At 44.3% G+C, this 22952-nt stretch overlaps 1 protein-coding gene across 2 annotated transcripts in view; it reads left to right on the top strand.

The window, feature by feature from the left end:
- The window catches only part of P3H1 (prolyl 3-hydroxylase 1), a 165871-nt gene that overhangs the window by 82273 nt on the left and 60646 nt on the right, over nt 1–22952 (top strand). For both annotated transcript variants that reach the window (XM_085604201.1, XM_085604192.1), the window contains exons 7-10: nt 50–102; nt 2894–3015; nt 16629–16756; nt 19539–19634. In XM_085604201.1, the coding sequence (XP_085460327.1) occupies nt 50–102; nt 2894–3015; nt 16629–16756; nt 19539–19634 (399 nt within the window). The remainder of the gene's footprint in view (nt 1–49; nt 103–2893; nt 3016–16628; nt 16757–19538; nt 19635–22952) is intronic.

Consider the following 22952-nt stretch of genomic DNA (forward strand, 5'->3'; position numbering starts at 1 on the left):
TCGTTCATTGATGCAATCTAATACATTTGCCATATTCCCTTTCTTTTAGGATACCTGGACCCCGGTCGACATAATCCCAAAGAGACTAAGAGAAAAACAAAAGTAGGCATTCAGTGTATTTTGTGTAATATATCTTTAGTACATTTGCATGCGATAGCATGAAACACCTCTGAGAGAAAGCAGTATATTAAGTTTCTAAAGCTGCACGAAGAAGGCTGAAATACGAGGGAACTAGATAGCTGCCCTCATATGATGGGTGTAATGAACCAGAAGTCCTTCAGGAGGGGGCTGCATTTCTGACTTTCTGTCTCTCCCTCTCTTCAGCTAAACTGTAACGTCCAAAAACCAATGTTTTGTGCAAAATACCTGAGGTGTCAATACCTAAACCCATGACTGCAGTGACTATGCCGTTAATCCAGGAATGCACATAAAACACACTTAATAACCCAGCGCTAATCTAAGCGTAATGCCTCAGATTGCTTCATTGTAGTGGCAACCTAGTACGTCTTATTTTATGATGTGATGTTCGGGTTATTGGAAAATGTTGCTGGGCATCTATATTGTGAATTACACAAGGCAAACTGGCTATAAAGACTATGTTAACTTTTCAAGACGTACTGATCCCGCACGTGGAGAGGGGCAAAACATTGTGCTTGAAATATCGACCTGCTGCTATGTCTCCACCACTGTATTGTCAAGGTGAGTTAATTGTGGAGTTAAGTGCATTCTTCCCCAGTCTTTCCTGGCGCCTGCACGAAATCTTGGAGCAGGCGCAGTGCGTGGACTACAAAAAGATCTTCCATCTACCAAAATACCTCCTCAGGGCGAGACTCAGGCTGGAGCTCGGACTGGTTAAACAAGCACGAATCCTTGTTGCCGACCTCCTCAAATACTTCATTCCTATTTTGAAATCTCCAGAACAATCCTTAAAATGTTGCCTTAGAGACATATTTTAAAAAACAGGTATTCCATAGAACACCCAGCTTAAAAATGCCCTTGCCACTATAGAAATAAACCGAGCAGCACTCGCCTTGCCATTTATCACATACGCAATCTGGAAAAAGTCCATCAATAAACAAGTGCAATCATCCTCATTTCAGCAAGACCAGGCTACTCTAAAAACATCCCCTTTCCTGGCCCCGCTAATTGCCTCATATCTGATAACTAAACCCCAGCCTTACTTATCTGCTTCTCTTAATTCTAAAACCAGAAGAGAGATCATGTACTTGCGATTGCTGACATTGCCGATAGAGGATTTCAGCTGGTCCTGGGCAAATACAAATACTGGAGGAGCATGCAGACTATGCGACCACAAACGAGAATCATGGCTGCACCTCTTGTGCTGTTGCCCAGCTATAACCAACGAAAGGAGAATTCTTCTCAGGGAACTATACCCGTGGGAAAATGGGAGCACCTGCCTAGAGGCTTCAGCAATATGTTTCTCACAAAAGGAGCCCTCCATACTGGAACGTTGCGGAAAATTTCTACAAACAATCAGGGATGCTCTCCAGCCCCGTTCTGAACCTTCATCGCGCCCACGCATAGTTCAAAAACTGATTCAGGATTACTTCAAACAGAAGCCAGGAGATGGACTTTTTGCCGACCAGAAATGAAACCCAGTAGTCCTGTTCATATTCTCCAAAAGACACGTTTGCAGAAGGAATATACAGCTCTCCTGTAGAAGTCAGATACTGCTCAGAATGAAGCACAACAGAGGCTGGGGACTCCCTACTAGCTCACCCAACGAAGGTTTTAAATCTTGCAAAGCACAAGCACTTTTATCAGAGAACTAGGATCAAAGACAGAGCACATGGTGCTAAAGGACCAGGAAAGAATGGAAGAACTGGAAAATGGATGAGTTAGACGGGGAGGCAATTTCCACCGAGGCTGGTTCTATAGGAATGTGCAATTGCAAACATGAAATTTAAGTCCCGGACCACATGATGGCACATAGCACCTGCACCTTCCCAAAGAGATGGGCCCATAGGCAAACCTCCCGCTACTAAAGGGAGAGGGTCGTAAAGAGGGTGTATTGACTGACCACAAAATTGGAGACTAAGCTTACCAGGCACGGACCAATGAACAATGTGCAGCCTACAGCATATAACCAGAAGTAATTTAGTTATTTTTTAATTTTGACACAAGGGCTAAGCGCAGATACTCTGGTTCTTTTTTAATGTCCTTTTACTATAATGCAATGGTTTTAATTAACTTATGCAAATAAACTTCAAACTATACACGTACCTCGATGATCTAGTGGTTGTAGGTATTGTGAGCTCGATTTTGGTACATAGAATCTTCACACCATAACCCTATGTACAACGCAGAAAGTCTTGCACTGCAGAAGTTCACCAAGCATCTTGTCCCATCTCACTTTACTTAACACCTTCACTCTCCTGATGATATGCATGTACATGTTATAAAAGATGTTCCCAATACTCAACCAGGCTTGTGCAAAATGTGTGTTCTTATGTTAAATTAGGGCAAAATTACTTATAGGTATGTGAAATTCAAATTTGTAATTACGAGCTTTATTTTAGTTCAAAATGCGTCCTCACCGTATTTGTTTAAATACTTATTCAGAATATTCTGTGTAATCCGCTTGTATCAAAGCTTGGCTTCATAGCCCTTCATACAATCAATGTACTAGTGAGTGGGATGTAGCTGATAATAGAACACACAAGGGCTTAAAAGCTCACAATATTACCCTAACTTGTTTGGTGTAAGGACCCGCTTCATAGTTTTTTGGGCTCTGGAGAGTAGACGCGGGGTCGGATGGGACTTTCACTGTTTCTTTGCTAAGTGGAAAAGAAAAATCTTATATATTTGATATCCGGGTCGGTTAAGTTCCCTTTACTTTCCCTTAAGCGTTCTGCTCCTTTTTCTTTTGAAGGGTTGAGCGGGAGACTGCAGCACGAATCACTGAAGAAATTGGCAATCTGATGAAAGAAATTGAAACACTTGTAGAGGAGAAAACCAAGGAATCTGTGGAGACTTCAAAGACTATACGAGAAGGTGAGATATCAACACAGGCGTCCTGCTCTTTTTAGCTTTGGCATTTTGAATATCAGAGGCACTCAGATGACAAATTTGTTTGGAGGTAACTAGAGAATACAGACTTTGACTGTGGTATGTGAACTCACTTGTCTTACAAAAGGTTGAACCCCCTAATGTCAATTTTCAGAAATGCAGTTTTATTCTACAGAGTATTCTGTTTTCATTAGTTCAGTACTGTAGGGAGCAGGTTGTATCGAAAAAGTTGCCATTTTAACTCTGACATTTGCTATCATGCTGTTGCTATATTCATTGCCTATATGCATATTAATGCTGTTGCATGACCAGCAATTTAAATGACCGAGAGGCTGGCTGTGATGGTAAGACAACTCCTTCCGCTCTTCACCCATAAAAACACCTCTGAATGCTTCCCCTCTCCCATGACTGCTTAGAGGGGCCTCTGCTAAGTCCTGTACATCATATAGAACGCCCAGTCTCCATAAACTAATGTAATGTAGTTTTATTAGGTGCACGGTTACCCCAAGGGTGTCCTGGCTCTGGGGAGGAAGGGACGTGCATGCCACTAAGCATAGGAAGGAAGAATCAGAGATAAGCTTTCGGGTTTATTTCTGAAGCCTAGGTGATTTGAAGTGGATTTAATATCTATAGGCAGGGAGTTCCATAGTGTACCCGCTAGATAGAAGTCTTAACCTCTTCTCTTGGTTATCTTGTTGGGAGGGATGATGACTAGTTTAGAAGAGGTGGAGTGAAGGGTACAAGCGGGGATATGAGGCCTAAATATTCTTTAGATGAGATGGACCAGAGTTGCAGAAGGCTCTGTGAGAAAGGCATAAGGCCTTAAAAGAGGACAGCTTCTTTAAAAGAGAACCATTGGAGGTGTTTTAGACGAGAAGAGATGGGGGAAGAAGATGAAAGATTCAGAATCAGATCGGCAGCTGAGTTTTGGACCAGTTGGAACATGTGGGGAAGACACTTAAGCAAACCCAAATGCACAGAATTCCTGTACTCGAGTTGGGAGGTAATCGAGGAATGCACCTCAGTTTTCTTGGCCTCTGTGGGTAGGAGAAGGGTGATCTTTTAGAGCATTCGCTGAAGGGCGGAACAGGTGCCAATAGCTGGTTGATGTGTTTTGAGAAGGCGAGGCAGTTATCAAGCCAGGTTTTGAAGAGATTAGATTATTAGTTGAGGGTGATAAGTATCCACCTTAAGTAATATTCTCATCCTTATCTGGGTGAACCCTCAAAGTCACTAAAGTAACCTGAGCTCAAACCCCTGGTAGCTATGGCACAGAGCAGACAGGCCTAATTGGTGGCAATGTATAAAGTATTTTTGCAGTACTAAAACAGTAATTGTTGAAATGCAAAACAAATCCAAAACAAATTAAAAATAGAGTAAATGTAATGAGCAAAACAACACCGAAATGACAAAAATCCAATAAGGGGAACTGGAGATATGAATTAAAAAAATGTTTTAATAAAAATAGCGCCCAGAATCACAAAGTGGCAATAGTCAATGGGCGTGGAAAAACAGGACGTCGGTGCAATTTTCCACTGACCGCGATGGAACACGGGCCAGATACACCAACTAGGTTCATCCTGGGCCAAAGATTTTACCTTCTGCCTTTAGCCCTTTAAGTCCCAATCCACCACGGGTACACTTTTAAAGGCCCCCAGGAGCTATGGGGAGGCTCCAAGAGACCTTCTGGGTGTAAGGCCGAGTTAAATCCATGTCCACTCGCCACTGATCAGCTGAGTTGTTACAGCTAAGGTTTCTTCTGGTTTGCTGTATCTCTGTAGCTTGAACAGGATGTCAGCCTTATGAACCCTGGAGTCCACAGCTTTGTTGTGGGTAAAAGGGAGAGCAGGTCCAGTCCTCGAGGGGGTCTTCTCCGGTTGCAGACATCAGGTTCAGTTCTCTTCTGATCTTCCTCAAGTCCAAGAGTGTTCTGAAGAGATTTCTATGGATGTGTCTTTTGTATTGCCCAGGGCAAGCCTGTGGGTGGCAATTCTTTGTCCACCCTAAATCATATCTGGCCAGCTCCCCCTCTTCCAGTGGGATTGGAGACAGCCTAACTAGAAAGAGAAAAGGGAGGCAGGCCTTAGTGTGCGCTTCATCTGAGGAAGGAGTTGGGTGCATCCCTCAGGTTACCCTATCAGGGAGGGAAATCCCTCAAGACAACCAGTGCCCTTTGTGCATTGTCTGGGAGCAATACATATGTCACCACAATGGAGCCATCAGTAGTCAATTGACAGTTGGGCACTGTCAGAACGGCCTTTTGGTTTTAGGCAGGAAGAAAACAACTTTCTTAAAGTGTCTTTTCAAAAATATTAATGTAAAACCTGACCCTACTTTTAAATTGATTTTTAACTTACTATTAAAATAAGCCCTTGAAATGTTTGTTTGAGACATGTATAGTTGTAGACACACATGCTCTGCATACGCCTTCAATCTAGTGTTGGGCTCATATTTGCCCAACTATTGTTCTTAAGTGAAGCCTTTCGAGTCACTGACTACAGTGGCTCCTCCTATGACTTATAATGTGCATGGCTATCGGCTCTCCTGTTAGACTGGTTTTTTCATCTGTCAGGTTCAGACGTTTATCCTATGAGCTCTGGGTCGACACCTTGTGATGTTCATCGTCGGACGCATTTGGTTCTTCCATTCCCGTTCGTGACGACATTCATCGATTGAGGTATGTTCTGTGTTGTCATGACCTTCGTTGAGCTTGGAGACCGTGTTCTAGTTAACACCCATTTCTGGTCTGTATCCCTCTTAGGACCTTTAAGTCGTCTTTATTCTCTGAGAATGAATATTTTGTAATAGAAAGAACAACCTTCCACTACTGTCGACAGTTTTACTCAAAGTCTCCATCAAATCTGCCACCTTTGTCTCTCTCTGTGATGAGGCCTTCTGCTTCTCTGTCTCGCCTTCCGCTCCAAAAACACCTTACGATATCAACAAACTTGACGACTTGCTAAATGCCATTGGATTAAAGCTAGCCTGGCTAATAAGGAGTGTTACCCCGAAACCGGTCCCAGAATGCTTGTTTCCGGTGCAGGGAAGACATGGCTTGGCTATTCGAGTTGGACTGTTCCCATGAGGCCCATGGTCAAGACTGATTTGCATTTTGCCTGGTCTGAACTGAGATGGCGAAGTGAGCTAAAGAACGATGATGGATTAAATCCAGATCTGTGACTGGAGGTGAGTGTCTGAAAAGTTTCAGCACTCCGTCTATCTTCTCCTTGTGTTTGCTTTGTTCGCCCTAAGTTGGCAGGGTAGCGCCAGAGGTGGGTCCTTTGCTCAGTTTGCCACTGGATTCAAGCTTGCCTGGCTGATGAGGGGTGTTACCCTGAAACTGGTCCCAGGTTGCATGTTTCCGGTTCAGAGAAGACTTGGCTTGTTCTCATGAGGAACAGGGTCAAGACTGATTTGCGTATAACTGGGTCCGAACTGAGGTGGTGAAGTGAGCCAAAGAACGATGATGGATTGAACCCAGATCTGTGACTGGGGGTGAGTGTCTGAAAAGTTTCAGCGCTCGGTCCATCATCTTCTTCTGTTTGACTTGCTAGATGCAAAAAACAAATTTAAAGCGTTATCTCCCGCTGGAGTAACGTCTCTTACTCAGCACTCCTTTGTTTATATACTTTCAAATAATTGTGCGACAATTGTGCGACTTGCTAGATGCACCATGGCACAGTGACAAGGAGACGACATACCCGACCTCTTCGGGGACTGTGACATCGAGTAAGAACCAGAGCTGGGCCCCTTGGTCGAACAGGCCCTGTATTTCAGCCCCAGCCAAGCTCCCACTTGGAGTCCAAGACAGAGAAGCTGCAGGTCCACGAAGATCTACCATGCAAACCTGATTAAGACATCCCTCCCTCCACCACCTCCTCAACACTGACACAAACTTAGTACCGCCCTCGAGGGGGTCGGGTGGCAAGCCCTGAAGCCAGGTTCTGGTCCACCACTACCTGATGGGCATGGTTGGTCTCGACAAAAGACTTCAGATTCAACTCCAAGTCAGCCACCGGTACTGAAACAGCCGCAAAAGACCCGACCTCTGATGCTGACCGCTCCTTTGGTGCAGACACAGAAAGTGGTTGTGAAGCCATCCTCCGCTCTGAAGACTCGATCAGCACTGAAAACTACTTTAGCGTCAGTGGGCCAAAAGGCTTCTTTGCCACCAAACCCCATCCTCTGCAGGATCTGAGGAACCAGAGCAGCCCATTCTGCCTATTCTGCAGCATCTGCAGGAAGAGCTCGACGTTCGACAGAAGCTGATTTTCATCCAACCGCAGACCGGCAAGATTATCACTAAGCCTCCTCCAAATATCCTGCACACGAGGAAGCTGACTTTTTAGGAGGAGCTTGCTGTAGAGCCTAATCCTCCATACAGCATCAGGACAGGAGCACTAGTCCTCTACCACATAAACCACAACATCCACTTCCTCCTCCTCCTCCTTCCTTCCTCCTTCCTTCCTCCTTCCCTCTTCCTTCCCTCTTCCTTCCCTCTTCCCACTTTATCGGCCCCACAGGGACCTTCGCTACCTCATTCACCAGTGGTTTTTCCACATTCATCATGCATGGGGAGTGAGGGAAGTCCCTCCTACCCGCTTGATCCCTGGGAGGCCGCTACTGAACCCTAACCCTGGAACGACCTGTGGGATGGCTATGACATCGACCCAATTGGGGTCACTGACCCAGGTCTCTGCCCCGCCAAACTCTCCTGTCCAGATGATTCCTCCTCCTATCACAAGGTTATTCACAATGGTGGCAACTATCGATGAGGTTGAGTTGCAAAAAGTATAGGAAGATGACTTTCTAGTAGATATGGTGTCTACCACCCAGCGTCACTGCAGTTCCTCCCCATCTTTAATGGCATGTTAAAGACTACTCCTGAGACCTCCAGGAAGGCTATGTAGGAGAAGGTAGTTTTGATAAGAAATGTAAACCCTCACCCTCAGACCCACCATATATATGCGGCCAACTCCTACCTGACTCTTTAGTGGTTCATTATGAGCGCAAATGCCCAGGCAGTGGCAACGCACTCTTGCCAGATAAGCAGAGCAGGAAGATTGATGTGGCCAGCAAGCAGTCGTCACTCAATCAGAGACATAGTGCTGAATTGCCAACTCCATTGGACTTCTCTTCAGTTGTGATTGGACCTCTAGTACAAGAAGGAGGAGCTCTGCCAACAACTTCCAGACCAGTATAAGAAACTGGGCCATGAGCTGATTCTGAGGGTAAGGTAATCTCCAACACCACCATTCGGTGTGCCCTAACACAGCTGATACTGCAGCGAGGGGCATAAATTCAATAGTCCTTATTTGGTGCCATGCTTGGCTGTGCAGCTCTAGCTTTAATCCAGCAGTATCTGTTCAACCTACCCTTCAATGGGGAACACCTCTTCGGACAGCAGGTTGATCAAATGCTTGGGAAAATGAAAAAGGAAACAGCCAAGGCAGTGGGACGTCTCCTAATGCCTTCTCTCTGGAGTTCCTTGTGTAGATCCCAGTACACAGGGGGTGCCAAGGCCACCTCCCCCAAAGCGTCTACCTCCTACCAGAGGCAGCAGCAACAACAAGATGCCTATACAGGGCTACTCCCTGGGTGGCTACCAAGATAGACAATTCTGAGGCAAAAGAAAAGGTGGTGCGGGTAAGGGAGCTGCCCCCCACCACACACTGACTCCCCCTTCACCCTGATCACACTGCAACTGTCAGGGTTTTTTTCACTGTGGGAAGATATCACCTCCAATCACTGGGTTCTCTCCATCAGGCAGGGTTACTGCTTAGAGCTCATTGCACCCCACCAAACATCCCTCCCTGTAAACATGCCGCCTCCTCAGAGCCCCAGTAGACACTTGACCTGAAGGATGCCCATTTCTAAATCCTGATCCACCCTGAACACCACTGGTAACTGTGGTTCTTGATAAGTGGCCAGTATTTTCAATTCAAAGGGCTTCCCTTTGGGGTCACCACACACCTAGGGTGTTCACAAAAAGTCTTGCCATGGTAGCCACTTACCGCAGAAGGGGTGGCACCAGCATGTTCCCTTATTTCGACAAGTGAATGATCAAGAGTGCAAACGAACAACAGTGTTGTCCACATACTCAGATCACCATAGACCTCTTGCACCATTTTGTGTTTACCATCAACACAGTAAAGTCCCACCTTCAGCCCCTGCAGATGCAGTCTTTCTTGGGAGCAGTTCTCAACTTCGTTACAAGGAAAATGTACCCGAGCCATGCCTGATTCAAACTTTCCAGTTGGTACTACCTCTTTTTCAGCCAGATTGCCACATAGTGGTCAGGACGTTCATGCGCCTCCTCTGCATTATGGCCTTCTTTGCATGATGGCTTTCTGCATTGCCATAGTTCTCCATGTCAGTCTGCACATGCGTCTGCTACAAGAGTACCTAACTACCCACTGATCACAAGCAGAGAGGCACTGTGAATATCTAGTGTTGATTTGGACCAGCACCCATTTCTCTCTGCAGTGGTGGAACACCAACAATATGTTACAGGGCTGGCCTTTCCTTGACCAAGTTCTGCAGGTGACCATCACCCACAGATGTTTTGATAGTAAGTGGTGGGCACAGTTACAGGACTTGTCCATTCAGAGCATGTTGGCACCCCATCAGCTTGATTTCCACATCAACTACCTGGTGCAACTGGGCTTCTAGTTGGCTCTCAAAGCCTTCCACTGCCACTTACAACACAAGATGATCCTCATCCAGACGGACAACATGACTGTCATGGAAAACAAGAAACAGAAAAAGTGACATGCTCTCATAACAACTGTCCGCATTAGCACAGGGCATTTGGCTGTGGGCACTCCACCACAATATCCATCTACTGGTGGAGTACCTACTGACAGCAACTTTGGAGACCTGCTCATCAGGACGAAACAACAATTCCACGAGCGGGAACTTCACCTGCAAGTCCTTCTCTTGTACTTCCGTCTTTGGGGGCTCCCTGAGTTAGGCCATCCCGCTCCCACCAAAAATGCATATGTTTCACCTCCAAGTTCCCACAGCCATAGTCTATCAGCAATGCATTATGGATAAACTCGTTAGAGATATTTGCCTACAGTTAACCTTCTATCCCACTCCTTCCATACGTGATCAGAGGCTTCAGCATTTATCCCTCTCTCATTCTGGTAGCTCCCACGTGGGCCAGACAACCCTGATTCACAATCCTTCTAGACCTGTCCCTAGTGACTAACGAAGCTGCCTAACCAGCCAGACGTTCTCCCCCATAACCAGGGCACAGTCAGGCACCCCAACCCCAGGCAGCGCAGTCTTGCCATTTGGTCCCTGAAGTCTTAGAATTTGGCTGCCTCAGTCAGCCTCCTGAGTGTATGTCCATCCTTAAAAACGCACTGTGCTGGCTTACTATGTGGAAAAGGTTTGTCCATTACTGCCTTCCAGTCCAAGACATAGTTTGCTACCTGCTTCATCTGCAGATGTCAGATCTTGCTTATACGTCTGTCCTTCTCCACTTAGCTTTAGCCTTAGTTGCAGCAACTGCTCCAGTATACCCAGGGCATTGGTGCAGGGCGGGTCCTGGCGTCTTTAAACTCGGTGGGGTCATGAATCTGACCTCTTGGAGTACAAAGACCTTTTGCTGGGGTGCTGCTCGCTCGCTGGGCGTGGGGATCAGTAAATCTCTGGACCGGGCAGCTGCAGTGGGTGCCTGCTGGTGTAGAGAAGTGGCTCTTCCTCTCCAATGGGGATCTTTTCCGGTTGTTGAGGTGCTGGATGATCCTCCAAGGGTTTGGGGAAGGTGTCCCGCTCTTTGTGAATTCTGGCTCAGCGAGGACAAGGTACAAGCAGCCTGGCAGGGTTTGTGGGCAATCTCTGGTGCAGGTCCTCTGTTCTCGCTCTGTCGGTCCTTCTTCATCATCCTTGGTTCTCAGTAGTCGAAGTCTTGACTTAATCTGTTTTCCTGGTTTCGGGGGGGGGGGGGGCACCTAAATACTAAATTTAGTGGCGTTTAAGGGGAGTGTAGGGTAGTAGCCAGTGGGCTACTTACTCCTGGGGTTACTACACCCCCTAGCTGACCACTTCCTGTGAGGAGGGAGCATCACCCTGTCCCAGAGTTCCTAATATCACCAGAAACAAGATGATGGAATCCCGCTTTGTGTGTTCACTTCAGGCAGCCCACCTTAGGGGTGTAACTAGCCTGAAAGTGTACACGCCTCTTGACCATCTAATTTTCCTTCCTGTCATGGTGCCAAATGGGCCTCAGGGCAGGGGATGGCATCACCCAGGTTTTGGGTGGAAGCCGTGGTCGCATATCGAAGATGGCAGAGGTTTTTAAAGCCAGCTCCCCTGTTCACTTGTACAATCTAGTAATTGAACTAAACAGCACTGGGCATATCTGCTCATGCAGATATGCCCTCACATGTAATATAATGCACCTTGCCTTAGGGCTGCAAGGCCTGCTGTAGGGGTGACAAATATGTTACATGCAGTGACTTTGGCATGACATACAGTGAGTGTGCCATGTCGTGTTTTCACTCATGGTTTGCACCATGGCACGCAGTCTGCAATGGCAGCCTGCCTCTAATTTGTGTGTGGGTCCCTTAGGGTGGCATAAGACTTGCTGCAGCCCTTAGGGACCCTCTTTAATACCTGGGCCCCAGGTACCAGGCGTACAATTTACTAGGGACTTACAAAGGTGCTAAATTCCATGCCAATTGGGTTACAATTAAACTTTTACTTCTTTTAGGGAAGAGAGCTCTGGCACTGAGATCTGGCTAGCAGGCCTCGGTTCACTGTCAGAGTTCAAAACCAGCATCTAGTAGTCAAAAATGGGGCAAAAGGAGGGAAGACAACTGCAACAAAATTCCAGTTTCCTACACTTTCCTTGGTAACATTTGCTTAGCTAACATATTTTTAGCAGCGTGATGGTTTACTCCACGCACATTCACTAAGCATTACTGTGTGGATGTTTTAGTGTGCCAACAAGCTAATGTTGGCCAAGCTGTATTGTGTACACTTTTCCAAACCTCTTCAACATCCTCCTGCTAGCCACCGCTAAGGAGAGAACTGCTTTTCAGTGTAAACAGAGCATGTACATCTACAGCTACACATGCCATGAACTGAAAATGTAACTTAAACTGTAAGCATCTGTTTGTGGCATGGAATGCTATAGATACACATGCCCTTCCTCCTCCCTGGAAGTCTCAGGTTGTTGCAGATATCATATTTTCTTGTCCTTTGCATGGTCATCTTCTTCTGCTTTTCTATGCTCCATTTTCATTCTTATCCGTTGTGCAGAAAAACAATCTAACAGTGAAGTTGATGCCAATGCACATTACCAGTCATAGGATGAGTCCAATTTCTTGTAACCCAAAAGACATCTTTGAAGAAAACTGGTTGCACACGTCCGAGCCCAAGACAAGATGGCAGGAGCATGCAGAACATGTGAATCTACAGCACTGCCTGCCATGAACAGAATCTCACGGGGCAAGTAACATGGGCAAATAACATTTTCCTTCTAGTGGTTCCCAATCTGAATTTAGCACTTACTGGGCCACATGTATCAATATTTGTAATAGTGATTACCTAGATGCGACTCTCTGCAAACCGCAATTAGGTAATCGCTATTACAAATGTATCCGATTCCTAGGGGGTCACTAATCGACCTACCTCATTAACATTATTGAGGTAGATTGCAATTTGCGACCCCCCTAGGAATCGCTAAAATCACGGGAATGGTAGCCTGCTGGGGTCAGCAGACCACCATGTCCGTGATTGCTTTTAAATAAAGCAAACTTTTTTTTTAATGCAGTCAGTTTTCCTTAAAGGAAAACTAGTTGTATTTTTTTTTTTTTTTTAAATGAAAGGTTTTCTTTTTAAGAGCAGGCAGTTATCTATGGGATCACTGCCTGCTCTTAAAAAACGTTTTTACAACCATTCCTAAAGGGAAAGGAGTCCCTTGGTGACCCCTTTCCATTTGCGAATGGGTTACCACCAACTTGAAGCTGGTGGTAAATTGCAAATGTTTTGCGACCGCATTCACGGTCACAAAACATTCACACATACTGCTGCGATTCTCTGTTTGGAAGGGATGTCCTAAACACGCCCCTTCCAGATACCGATTCGTAAAGAAAAGGATTTGATGCCTGTGAAAAGCCTTTTTTGTGTTTGCAAACTGGCCGATACTGCGAATCAGCTTGTTTGCGAACGTAAGATTGGTTGATACATGTGACCCACTAAGTATAATAGTCTAAACCATTGTTAGCCTATGGGAGAGCCAGTCTTGCGCAGTGGAAAATGGCTTTCGAGGTTTTCCACTACCAGGACATGAAAAATATTAAATATACTTGTCCTACTTTTAAATATCACGCCCCATTCCCAAGGCCTACCTTAGGGGTACGTTATTAGTAGCAAAAAGGTTGATTTAGGCCTGTCGAAAGGGTTATTTTGACCATTCAAAATGGCAGTTTAAAACTGCACGCCTGATAGGTCCGGAGATGGGTTTTTACAGTGCTACTTTAGTGGGTGGCAAAATGAGTCCCGCTACTGGTAGTATTTAATTTACAGACCTTTGGGAAATGTATTACCATATACTAAGGACTTTAAATGTGGCAATCAGATGTAAACCAATTTCAATATGTTTGAAAGGAAAAACACAAGCCCTTTATCTCTGGTAAGTAGGGGTAAAGTGCACAGAGTCCTATGGTCAACAAAACCGAGTTCAGCAAAAGAAGGCAAACATCTGGGAGACTACCATGGTAATTTCCAACAAGTTGCCCACGTTTTTAGCTGTAGATGTAGGGGAGCAAGAGAGACCAGAGTTCTTCAAATCACCATGCCTGAGAGCAAGAGATGGAATGATGACCAAACAGTTTGTCACTATTTAAGTTAAAACAATATTCTTGCTCAAGTAGGCTTTCATTTCACTGTACTATTATGAAAATGAGATTATAATTTGGGTATCATCAGCTGATGAAACCACCTCAGAAACCAAGGGAACTGGACAGAGAAGCAAATGGATGGATATAGATAATAAAAAGCGTGGCACTACGCCACGATCCTTGCGCGATGCACCACTTAATCTCAGAAGCTTCCAAGTGGTGGAAAGGAGACTTACCTTTTGACTGTGTATAGATAGAAAGGAACCTGTCCATGTAAGGGCATGTTTGCAGACACCTATATCAAGTAGACTGTGAAGGAGTATGGCGTGGGAGACCATCTCAGATGCAGTTGAGAGATCTAACAGAAATAGGGCAGCATTTTGGCCTTTGTCTAGAAGCATTCTATAATTATTGGAAACTGCCACCAAAGTAGAAAGGAAGCGGAAACCAAATTGAAATGTATCCTGGAGAGTTGGTGGTTGACAGCTGTTTCCTGAAATTTTGAGGGGAAGGGCTAAAGAGATATGGGCAGCATTTTCTGTAAAATTTTAAGGTGTGCTTAGGGTTGTTTTTGCAAAGGGTCAACAAATGCTTGTTTCCATCCATCTGGAACCATTGCTGAACAAATGAACAAATTATCTAGGTGGGTCAGGATGGGATAAAGGATGTTAGAGGCAAGGGCATGATGTGAGGAGATGAGGATTGCTGGGGGAGCTGGATTTATATTAGTTGTAAGACTTTCAACTTCTTACACAAAAAGACTGCTGAAATGTAAGCGAGATGAGCAAACAGAAGGCTTAACTAATGCCAGGGTAGAGGTAGAGAGGCCACATTGGTTTGAGGCAAGAACTGAGTTTAACTGTGGCAATCTTCTGATGGAAAATGGAAGCTAGACTAGAACAGAACTTTTGAGTAGGAGGAGTTTCTTTTCTGCATTCTGCTGGGCTAAATAAGTCTGGTATTGTTAGTTTGCATCTGTGTCCTTTGGGTTGTAGGAGGAGAGCTAGATGCCTAACGTTTTTTTAAATGCTTCTTTGCAAACCTCAGTTATTTGCTGTACCAGGGAGCTGTGGGGGTTGTGGGAGTGAAGGAGCATCTAGTCTTAATAGGGGTTATTGAGTCCTGAATACCACCTAGAAATTGATTAAAAAAAGTAAAGGCAGCCGTGATGTCTGCGGTATGGTTAAACGGCATAGAGAGCCTAACGTTCAGTAACTTGGAAGAATTAACATGTGCCAAGCAGGGACTGGCACTAGGCTTCTTGAATTAGCTAGAGTGTTAGAGTGGTTGTTAAAAGGAAGTGCAAAAGGGACAGCAAAGTAGTCTGGCCACCTTAGTAGTATGTGGCTGATGACATAAATGGCCGTCACTCCGAACTGAGCGAGTATGTTAGAGAGACTGCGGCAGTATCTGAGGTATTGTCGAAGTGGATATTAAGATTGCCAGTCAGTGTGAAATTAGCATATTCGGTAAGGAATGAAGCTAGAATCTGAGAGGAGTGCAGAAATGAGTTGTAGAACCATAAAGGTGTAGGATAAAAGATTGAATTTGAGCGTGAACATCATGGCTTTGCCCGAGTAAATGAAAAGGCTTGTCAAGGGTCGAAAATGCGAGAGAGGAGCAATAAACAATCGCAAAGCCCCTCTCCCCGCTTCCCTTCCTGGTTGACATGGGAGATTATATTACTTGGGAGTATGGCGGCAGGATGTCTGCAGATGAAGAGTCACATAGCCAAGTTTCGGTAAGGAGGATAACATGAGGGGTAAGAAGGGAACACCCCATTCTCCCCTTCCCAGCACTGACACAAAGACTGCTGCAGAATGAAGGTGATTGAGAGGATCAGACACAGTGTTGCTCATGAAACCCGAGGTAAGATTTGTTTAGGTGCTGGACAGTTAATGCATGCTCTATTTTGTCTGGTAGGAGGATCTTTGAAGGGCTAATGCGAGAAGCAGCGGCTTGTGGTCTGAGAACATCCCTTGCTGAAATGTTCCAATAAGGCTTTTAGGAAAATTTGGACCAAAATATTGGGACCATGGTCTCTTGACTTTCGGTTTGCTTTGTCACACGGACGAGCAAGAACTTTTAAAGATTTTTTAAACAGTTGCCTTTACTAACACATCCACAAGGGGGGCTAGTTTTCTACATGAGATGCTGAAAGTTAAATCTATCCTGAAGACTGAACTGTAAATATTAGTGAGAACCAAATTAACTGCAAAGCTTACTTTAACTGCAATTGTACAATGTACAAATAATTTAACGTTAAGTGTGGAGTGTAACGATACCACCATGTCCCTGCCTATCCATGTATGACCTCCGTCAAAGGCGCATCAGTCGTGCACTAGTGCTGCCCCTAGAATCCAAAAGCACATTCGGGGTTTGGGAGCAGTAGTCCAAAGTTAATGTTATGTTATGTTATGTTATGTTATGTCTTGTTCTTGAAGGCATTTCCTTGCCTGGGTTGCCATTGAGCACTCACCAGCTAATTGAAACAGTTGAAAAACAAATATTTATCTGACTATCTCAGAAGCACAGTGGGTAGTTATTGTTTATGCATTGGCATGATCATGTGCTGTTGTGGTTTACTCACATATGCCCGCCACATATAAATTACATGTTTATCGTTAGCAAATGTTTTGCCAGCATTGAAATGAATGTAATAGATTGTTGTTTCTTGGAAAATGTCTAATTTGTTGTATTTCAGTTAATGTTCATTTGGCCCACATTTTTGTTTTTTTGAAGGAGGCCCTCTCTTGTATGACGGTATCAGCATGAGCTTAAATTCAAGGTCCCTCAACGGGTCGCAGCGGGTTGTACTCGATGGCTTCCTCTCAGAGGATGAATGCCGCGAGCTTCAGAGACTTTCGAATGTAAGTGCCCACCAACCCATAACGTTACTATTTGTCCCCTTGTTTAGCAACCCACGATATGCTGTTTAATTTCAGGTTTACTATTTATTGTCAATTTACAGTTGTATAGCTCACAGTCTGCTTTGGTTATGTTACTGCATCGCTTTTGGTAGTCCAGGAATAGTCCAGGAATATCTTTGCAATGGTTTGGAGGTTCCCATCCCAGACAAGATGAGCCATTAGCTATCAGATAAGGAATAATCAGCTATCCAAGTGATTGTGTTCTGTAGGTGTAGATCCAGAATATAGAGCCTGGATTATTGAGTGGCCACAATATCCGGATTAAAGTATTGAGGACCAAAATAATGGCAGGTAAGTATGAAGTATGTGTACATTTTCTACATCTAACTCCACATATATGTACCTTGACGATGTACATTGTGAAGGTATAGAGATGTGGAATTAAGAATAGTAAATCCATGATTGTATGCACTTACAACCTCAATATTTGCTTGTTGATATTTGGTCACAATATTCCATCCTCGATATCCCGGACTACACCAGCACTACGAAGAATTCCAGATACATCCAAGTGTCTCCCAAGAAAAATAAATTCTAGCTTCCTTTTGATTCCCTGCAGGAAAATGCACCACTTGGGTTCATTCAATTTGTCCAGGTCAAGATCCTTGAAACTATCTAACCTCCCCCAGTGCTCCTCTGTGATTCTTTCCAGGTACATTGCCTTTTCAGAAAAAAACAAAGTAAGACAACATTATAATCTTGCTAAGACAAGGTCTTGTTAAGTACTAGGCCTGTGTGAGAAGTAAAAGATTGTATTTACCCCAGTAATGCTCACATTTTAAAAGTAGGTTTACAGTTCATGATAAGGAGACTCTAACCAGAAAAGAGGTAATTTCAGCAAATAAACTATTCTGGGTAGCATTACTGTGCTAAGGGGTCGTATGAGGTAAACTCGCTGGCCTTTCTTTTCTATTATGTCTTCTTATCACTACTATGTGTGTGCATTTATTTTTCAGCATCCATTCTATCCAATATAGCATCCACCCTATATCAATTTCAAAATTAGGAATTGTGGAAACAGAAGATGTTTTTATGTATATTTAGAACATTGGAATGTTGGGTTTTGCACTGAAGACAGCAGAGTAGGTTGGGGCCAATAATGATTTCTAGAGACCTTCTGCTCAAACATTCCAATGATTGTTGTATTGCTTCTCTTCCTGTTTAATCTGTTTAATTAAGAAGAGTCTACCCTCAGAGGATCGAATGTCCTAAGAGCTGTATAGCCCTTCTGTTTTTGCATATACAGGTCGATAAATGCCATCTTCACATTTACTACAGGGCTTTTAATGACTAGTATGGTGCTCTGCAGCAGGCTATAATGTTATATGAAAGCATTGCAAAGTTGTGAGGTCTTTTGTAGACAGTAGGTGCTGTGGACCAATAATGGCTGGTATTGACATTCTGTTCCAATATTTGACTTTCCCTTTCTACTGTTTTAATTCAATACATTCTACTTTCATTAAGTTAGGTGTTCTAATAGCTGTATAGATCACCTGCCTCAGACTGTGCCCTTCGAGTAAAGGCCCTCTCCCTCGTTATAAACCACCCACAGCAGCTGAGGCCTATATGTCGAGTAGCAGACCTTTAACAACAGATATAACCATTAAAAGTGGGCTATAATGTAAAACTCGTCTATGGGATTCCTCTACTGTGTTCTGCCGAGGCTAGCAAGGTCATTTGAAATGTTGGGTGTATCGCAGTGTAAGGACTCCCTGAGCAGTAAAGCGAGGCCGACTGAGCAGAGTAGATTTTTCTCCTGGCAGGCCGTTTTCCTTTCACACTTGCATCCGGACTCCTGGGTGGTATGTGTATTTTCTTCACTTGAATGTATCTTGAATGCCCCATATCTAAGGGATATTCTTGTTTTACAACATACAGTGTTCATTGTAGCACAACAAAGCAGAAGACTGTAGTTTGAGGGGTTTTATTTGAGATCTAAATCTGGAAGTGTTTTCATAAAATTGGTTTGAGTTGCTATTATTAGTTTGCTGGTATTGTTGATGATCATAGTTTCCTTTGCATGTGCTTTGCTTGAGGCTCATGCTTATCACATCAAATGAAATCTAGAAAATGGTAGCAAAGTACATACTTCTACGTGATAGGTTTACCTCGTCACTATTACGAAGTATGTGCTGCAAAAACAGGTTCCATTACTGCTAGTTGTAGTGCTTTACTGGTGGTGCCACTACACTTCATGCAACTACTGTATCCAGTGCTAGATATTGTTACTCTTCATTTCCATTGTAGGTGTTAGAGGCTGGAAGGGTGGGGGCTGGTTTTGGAGTGGTGGTGGTGGTTTTGTTACAGAGGGACACTTTTGCAATAGTGTTGCAATATCTGCCCCCACTAACAAAAGCAGCAAGCAAGCATTTCCAGCCTCCGGGGGCCAGGCAGTTCTAACCCCAGGGGCTGGTCTGAGAAAATTGCCATAGCTGCCTTGGATTCCCACTCCAGCCCTGTTGGAGAGTAGTGCTTCCATGCAATATGCACTGTTGGTAAGCATATAAAGAACTATTTCTCAAAGATTTGTTTCTGATAGTGAATAAACTATATTTGAATACAAGAGCTATCAGCACTACAATGTCCACATTTCTTAATCTTTGTGCAAATAAAGAACACAATTTCATGGTACCAGCATACCCTGTATTTGCTAGAGTGAACGCGTGGTGCTTCTTTGATTTGATTACTTGTCCCTTACACAAATGTCTCATACATTTTACAGGCAGCTGCCTCAGCTGGAGATGGATACGGCGGTAAAACATCTCCACACACTCCCAATGAGAAGTTTTATGGAGTCACTGTATACAAAGCACTGAAGGTAAGCTATAAAGTTCACATTGGGGCTTATTACACACCCACGGGTGTGTGATGGGACCTAGTGTAGTTAAAATGGCTTTTTAATATTTTTGGCTTATTCCAACACCAAAAATGCCTTTTCAAGCTTTTTGCTTAGTTTGGCTGCTTCATATTTCTTGAACTGCCCTAAACACTTAAAACGAGAGTCATTGATGAAGGTAAGTGACATTAAAAGAAAGGAGATTCAGCGTTAAAAGTGTAGTTTCCTTATACACCATTCATCATGTCTCAGTGGGACCTCAATCTGGTTCTCACATTTCCAGTGTGTTCACCATTCAAGCCTCAACACAATTGCCCTGTTGGGCTCTTGACAATAAAAACTGCATTTTTAGTTGTCATAACATGGGCCAGGAAGGTCAGAGAATTGCAGGCCCTCTCTGTACCCTTTTGTATACAACCTTCTTCCTGTACAAGCTAGTTCTCCAGACACGTGCCTCTTTTCTTCCAAAGGTTGTCACTCGCTTACATGTAGGCCAGAGAATGACCCTGCCTACCTTCTTTGCTCCACCTCATCCCTCCAAAGAGGAGGAGGGACTCCACCATCTGGTCCCAAAAAGAGTGTTGTCGTTGTACCTTGATTTCACAAAAGAGTTCTGGTGGATCATTACCTCTTCGGGGGCTATGTCAGAGGCAAAAAAGGGAAAGCTGTGCAGAAGTGAACCATCCTGCAATGGATTGTTCTTTGCATTAAAACCTGCCACGCATTGGCCGAGATACAGCCCCCTGAGGGCTTGCTAGCTCATTCTTCCAGAACCAAGGCTGCGAGCTCTGGCTTGGGGATATTCAGAGGTAAGGAATCAGTGGCCACAAAGAGAATCTACTTGATAAGGCGTTACTTAAAAGATTAGTAACTCTTGCTACAAGTTGATGTAAAAACAAGTGTACCCCATTTGCCTCTCGAGTTCCTTTGGAGAACCTCTATGCTGTTTCTCATTCATAGGTATGCTTCTTTGTGGTTGTGACAGCCCGGAACAGTGATTACCCATACTTCTGCTGCTTCGGAGAAGGTTAAATTCCAATCTATAAAAAGGGTTAATAAAATGTCTCCTTTCACCTCTAGTGTGTGAATGTGGGTGCAATGCTAGCAGGGACTCTCATTCTGATTCAAACAAGCCATGCATATGGGCTAGGAATTGTGGCTGCCCTGAATTGAGGGAAGCCAGCTGCCATTGTGTTGCTCACTTGAACCTGTGCAAATCTTGACCAAGCAATAAGTGCATGAGTCATGGATTTTACATACATCTTCCCTTGGCCTAAATTGCTCTGAATGGCAATGTCTAATTTTCTTAGCAGAGAATATTAATCTTTCCTCCTTTGCCTTGCTTGATGTTGGTATTACATCTCACTGTGACCGACCTGTGTAGTGGCAATAATGGCCCACGGGATTTTTGTAACAGATTTTGCCGTGCAATGCTATGATGCAACATCACATTAATGGCTTATTGAATTTGTTTCTAAACTTATGAAGCCAACTCCTGTGTTGGATGTCCATGCCACCCGCTGTTTTAACCAAAGCTTTTTGAACCTTTTGCCCTATTGATGTTAAAGTATAGATTTAGAAGGTTAGGTTCTTAGTAAGCAAGTTGCACGCTCTGGTGCTATGAGCTTGCTACAGTTTTTAATAGAAACAAAGTTGTGCTCAACACGCATCAAACTTTCCTCTCAAAGGTTTTCTTGGATTAGCAGAAACCTGAAGAGAGAGTGTGTGCCTCCTTCCATCTGCCACAGATCTTTGGTACTGATATGACCAACCTTACTGTGGTTTGTCAGATGTTGTAACCAGACAAGACAAATGACCTCCAGGTCTGAGGGCAGAGGTTTTGTGGGCAGAGGTGGCCTGTCTCCTGAAAAGGACATCTTCGTGACCTCGGTTTCTCGCTGGGTGGTTCATTGTATTTTTTGAGCTCTACAAATATGTTGATCTATCTCGTCATCAGACATCCATGCACAACATATGGGGACGATCAACCGTATGGTATATCAAACACACAAAATGTAATGGGAAGATTGCTTGCAATTTCTCTAATCACTCTGGGGTAGCATTTCAACCCATTGTGCTTTTGCCCACTAACCAACTCCGTATCGACCCAGCCATATGCAAATCAGTCTTGACCCTCCACCAATAGGAGCAATCCAGCCCAAACTGCCAGGCCAGGGTCCCTCTAACGGGAACACAAGCAATCCAAGACTGGTTTTGCCCTGATTGGGGCTTGTAAATCTGGTGTAGCTTTGTTCCAGTGGCACAATAAACACAGGACCCATGTCTGGGCATACTCTTGCAACAAACGCACAACATGTGTTAGGAGGAATGTTTGTAATTTGTCTAACCACTGGCAATCACTGGGGTAGCATTCCAACCCCTCATTCTTTTGCTCACAATGCCACCTCAGTTTGGACCCAGCCATATGCAAATCAGTCATGATTTGCATATGCTGCCTCTAGTAAAAATGTTAATTCTCTTTATTCATCATATAAGCCTTGAGGAAAGGGGTAGGCCAACCAGCAACTATGCCTTCCTGTATCCCTGCTATAGGCAGAGTAAAGCAGACTGATGTTTTAGAGCTATCATGCACATATGGGGCAGGTCCTGTTGCGCTCATGTGCCTGCCCCCAAAAGTGTGACCTTTTGCTGTGCATGGAATGTTCACCTTGCTTTGACTTGGCTTAGACATTTCATAAGTCCAGGGAACTTAAAGAGATATATGGGCAAGAGTTACTACTACTGTGAATAGTCCTTTGTGTGCATTCAATTTCATATCAGGTATACTTTCTTTGACCTTAAAATCTGATAGAGACATCTAGCCGCAGATTCCTTATCTTAAAATTCTCCCTTGCGCCAGACAGGATCCGCAAATCTTTTACAGCAGTACCTCTGCGCGCTGGTAGAGGGCGTCGAGGGATTCCATAGCGACGTTGTTCTCCTTTCTTGTTTTGAACAAGGGTCTGCCCCAAATTAATTCAGAATTGCCTTTTAGCTAGGAGAAGTAGTGCTATCTGCGGTGAAAGTGTAAGGAGCAGGTCAGTCATGGTTTAGATACCTGCAACTATTTTTTGCCGAAATGTGGTAATTTTTCGGGCATGACCAGGCCGGGTAAAGGAAGTATGCCTCCAGGAAGGGACTCCTGGAGTCCTCCCTCAGGTTGTATCAGTTTGTTTTTTGAGGTCGCTGGAGTGCGATACAGGGCTCCCAACTGGGTGCACCATATAAGCGTACTTTGACCAAGAAAATAAACAATTATGTAAACGTCACCTTTTCAGTTTTCATGTATAGAGCATGCGC

The sequence above is a fragment of the Triturus cristatus genome, chromosome 1_2 (assembly GCF_964204655.1).
Source record: "Triturus cristatus chromosome 1_2, aTriCri1.1, whole genome shotgun sequence".
In the NCBI taxonomy this organism is placed as follows: domain Eukaryota; kingdom Metazoa; phylum Chordata; class Amphibia; order Caudata; family Salamandridae; genus Triturus; species Triturus cristatus.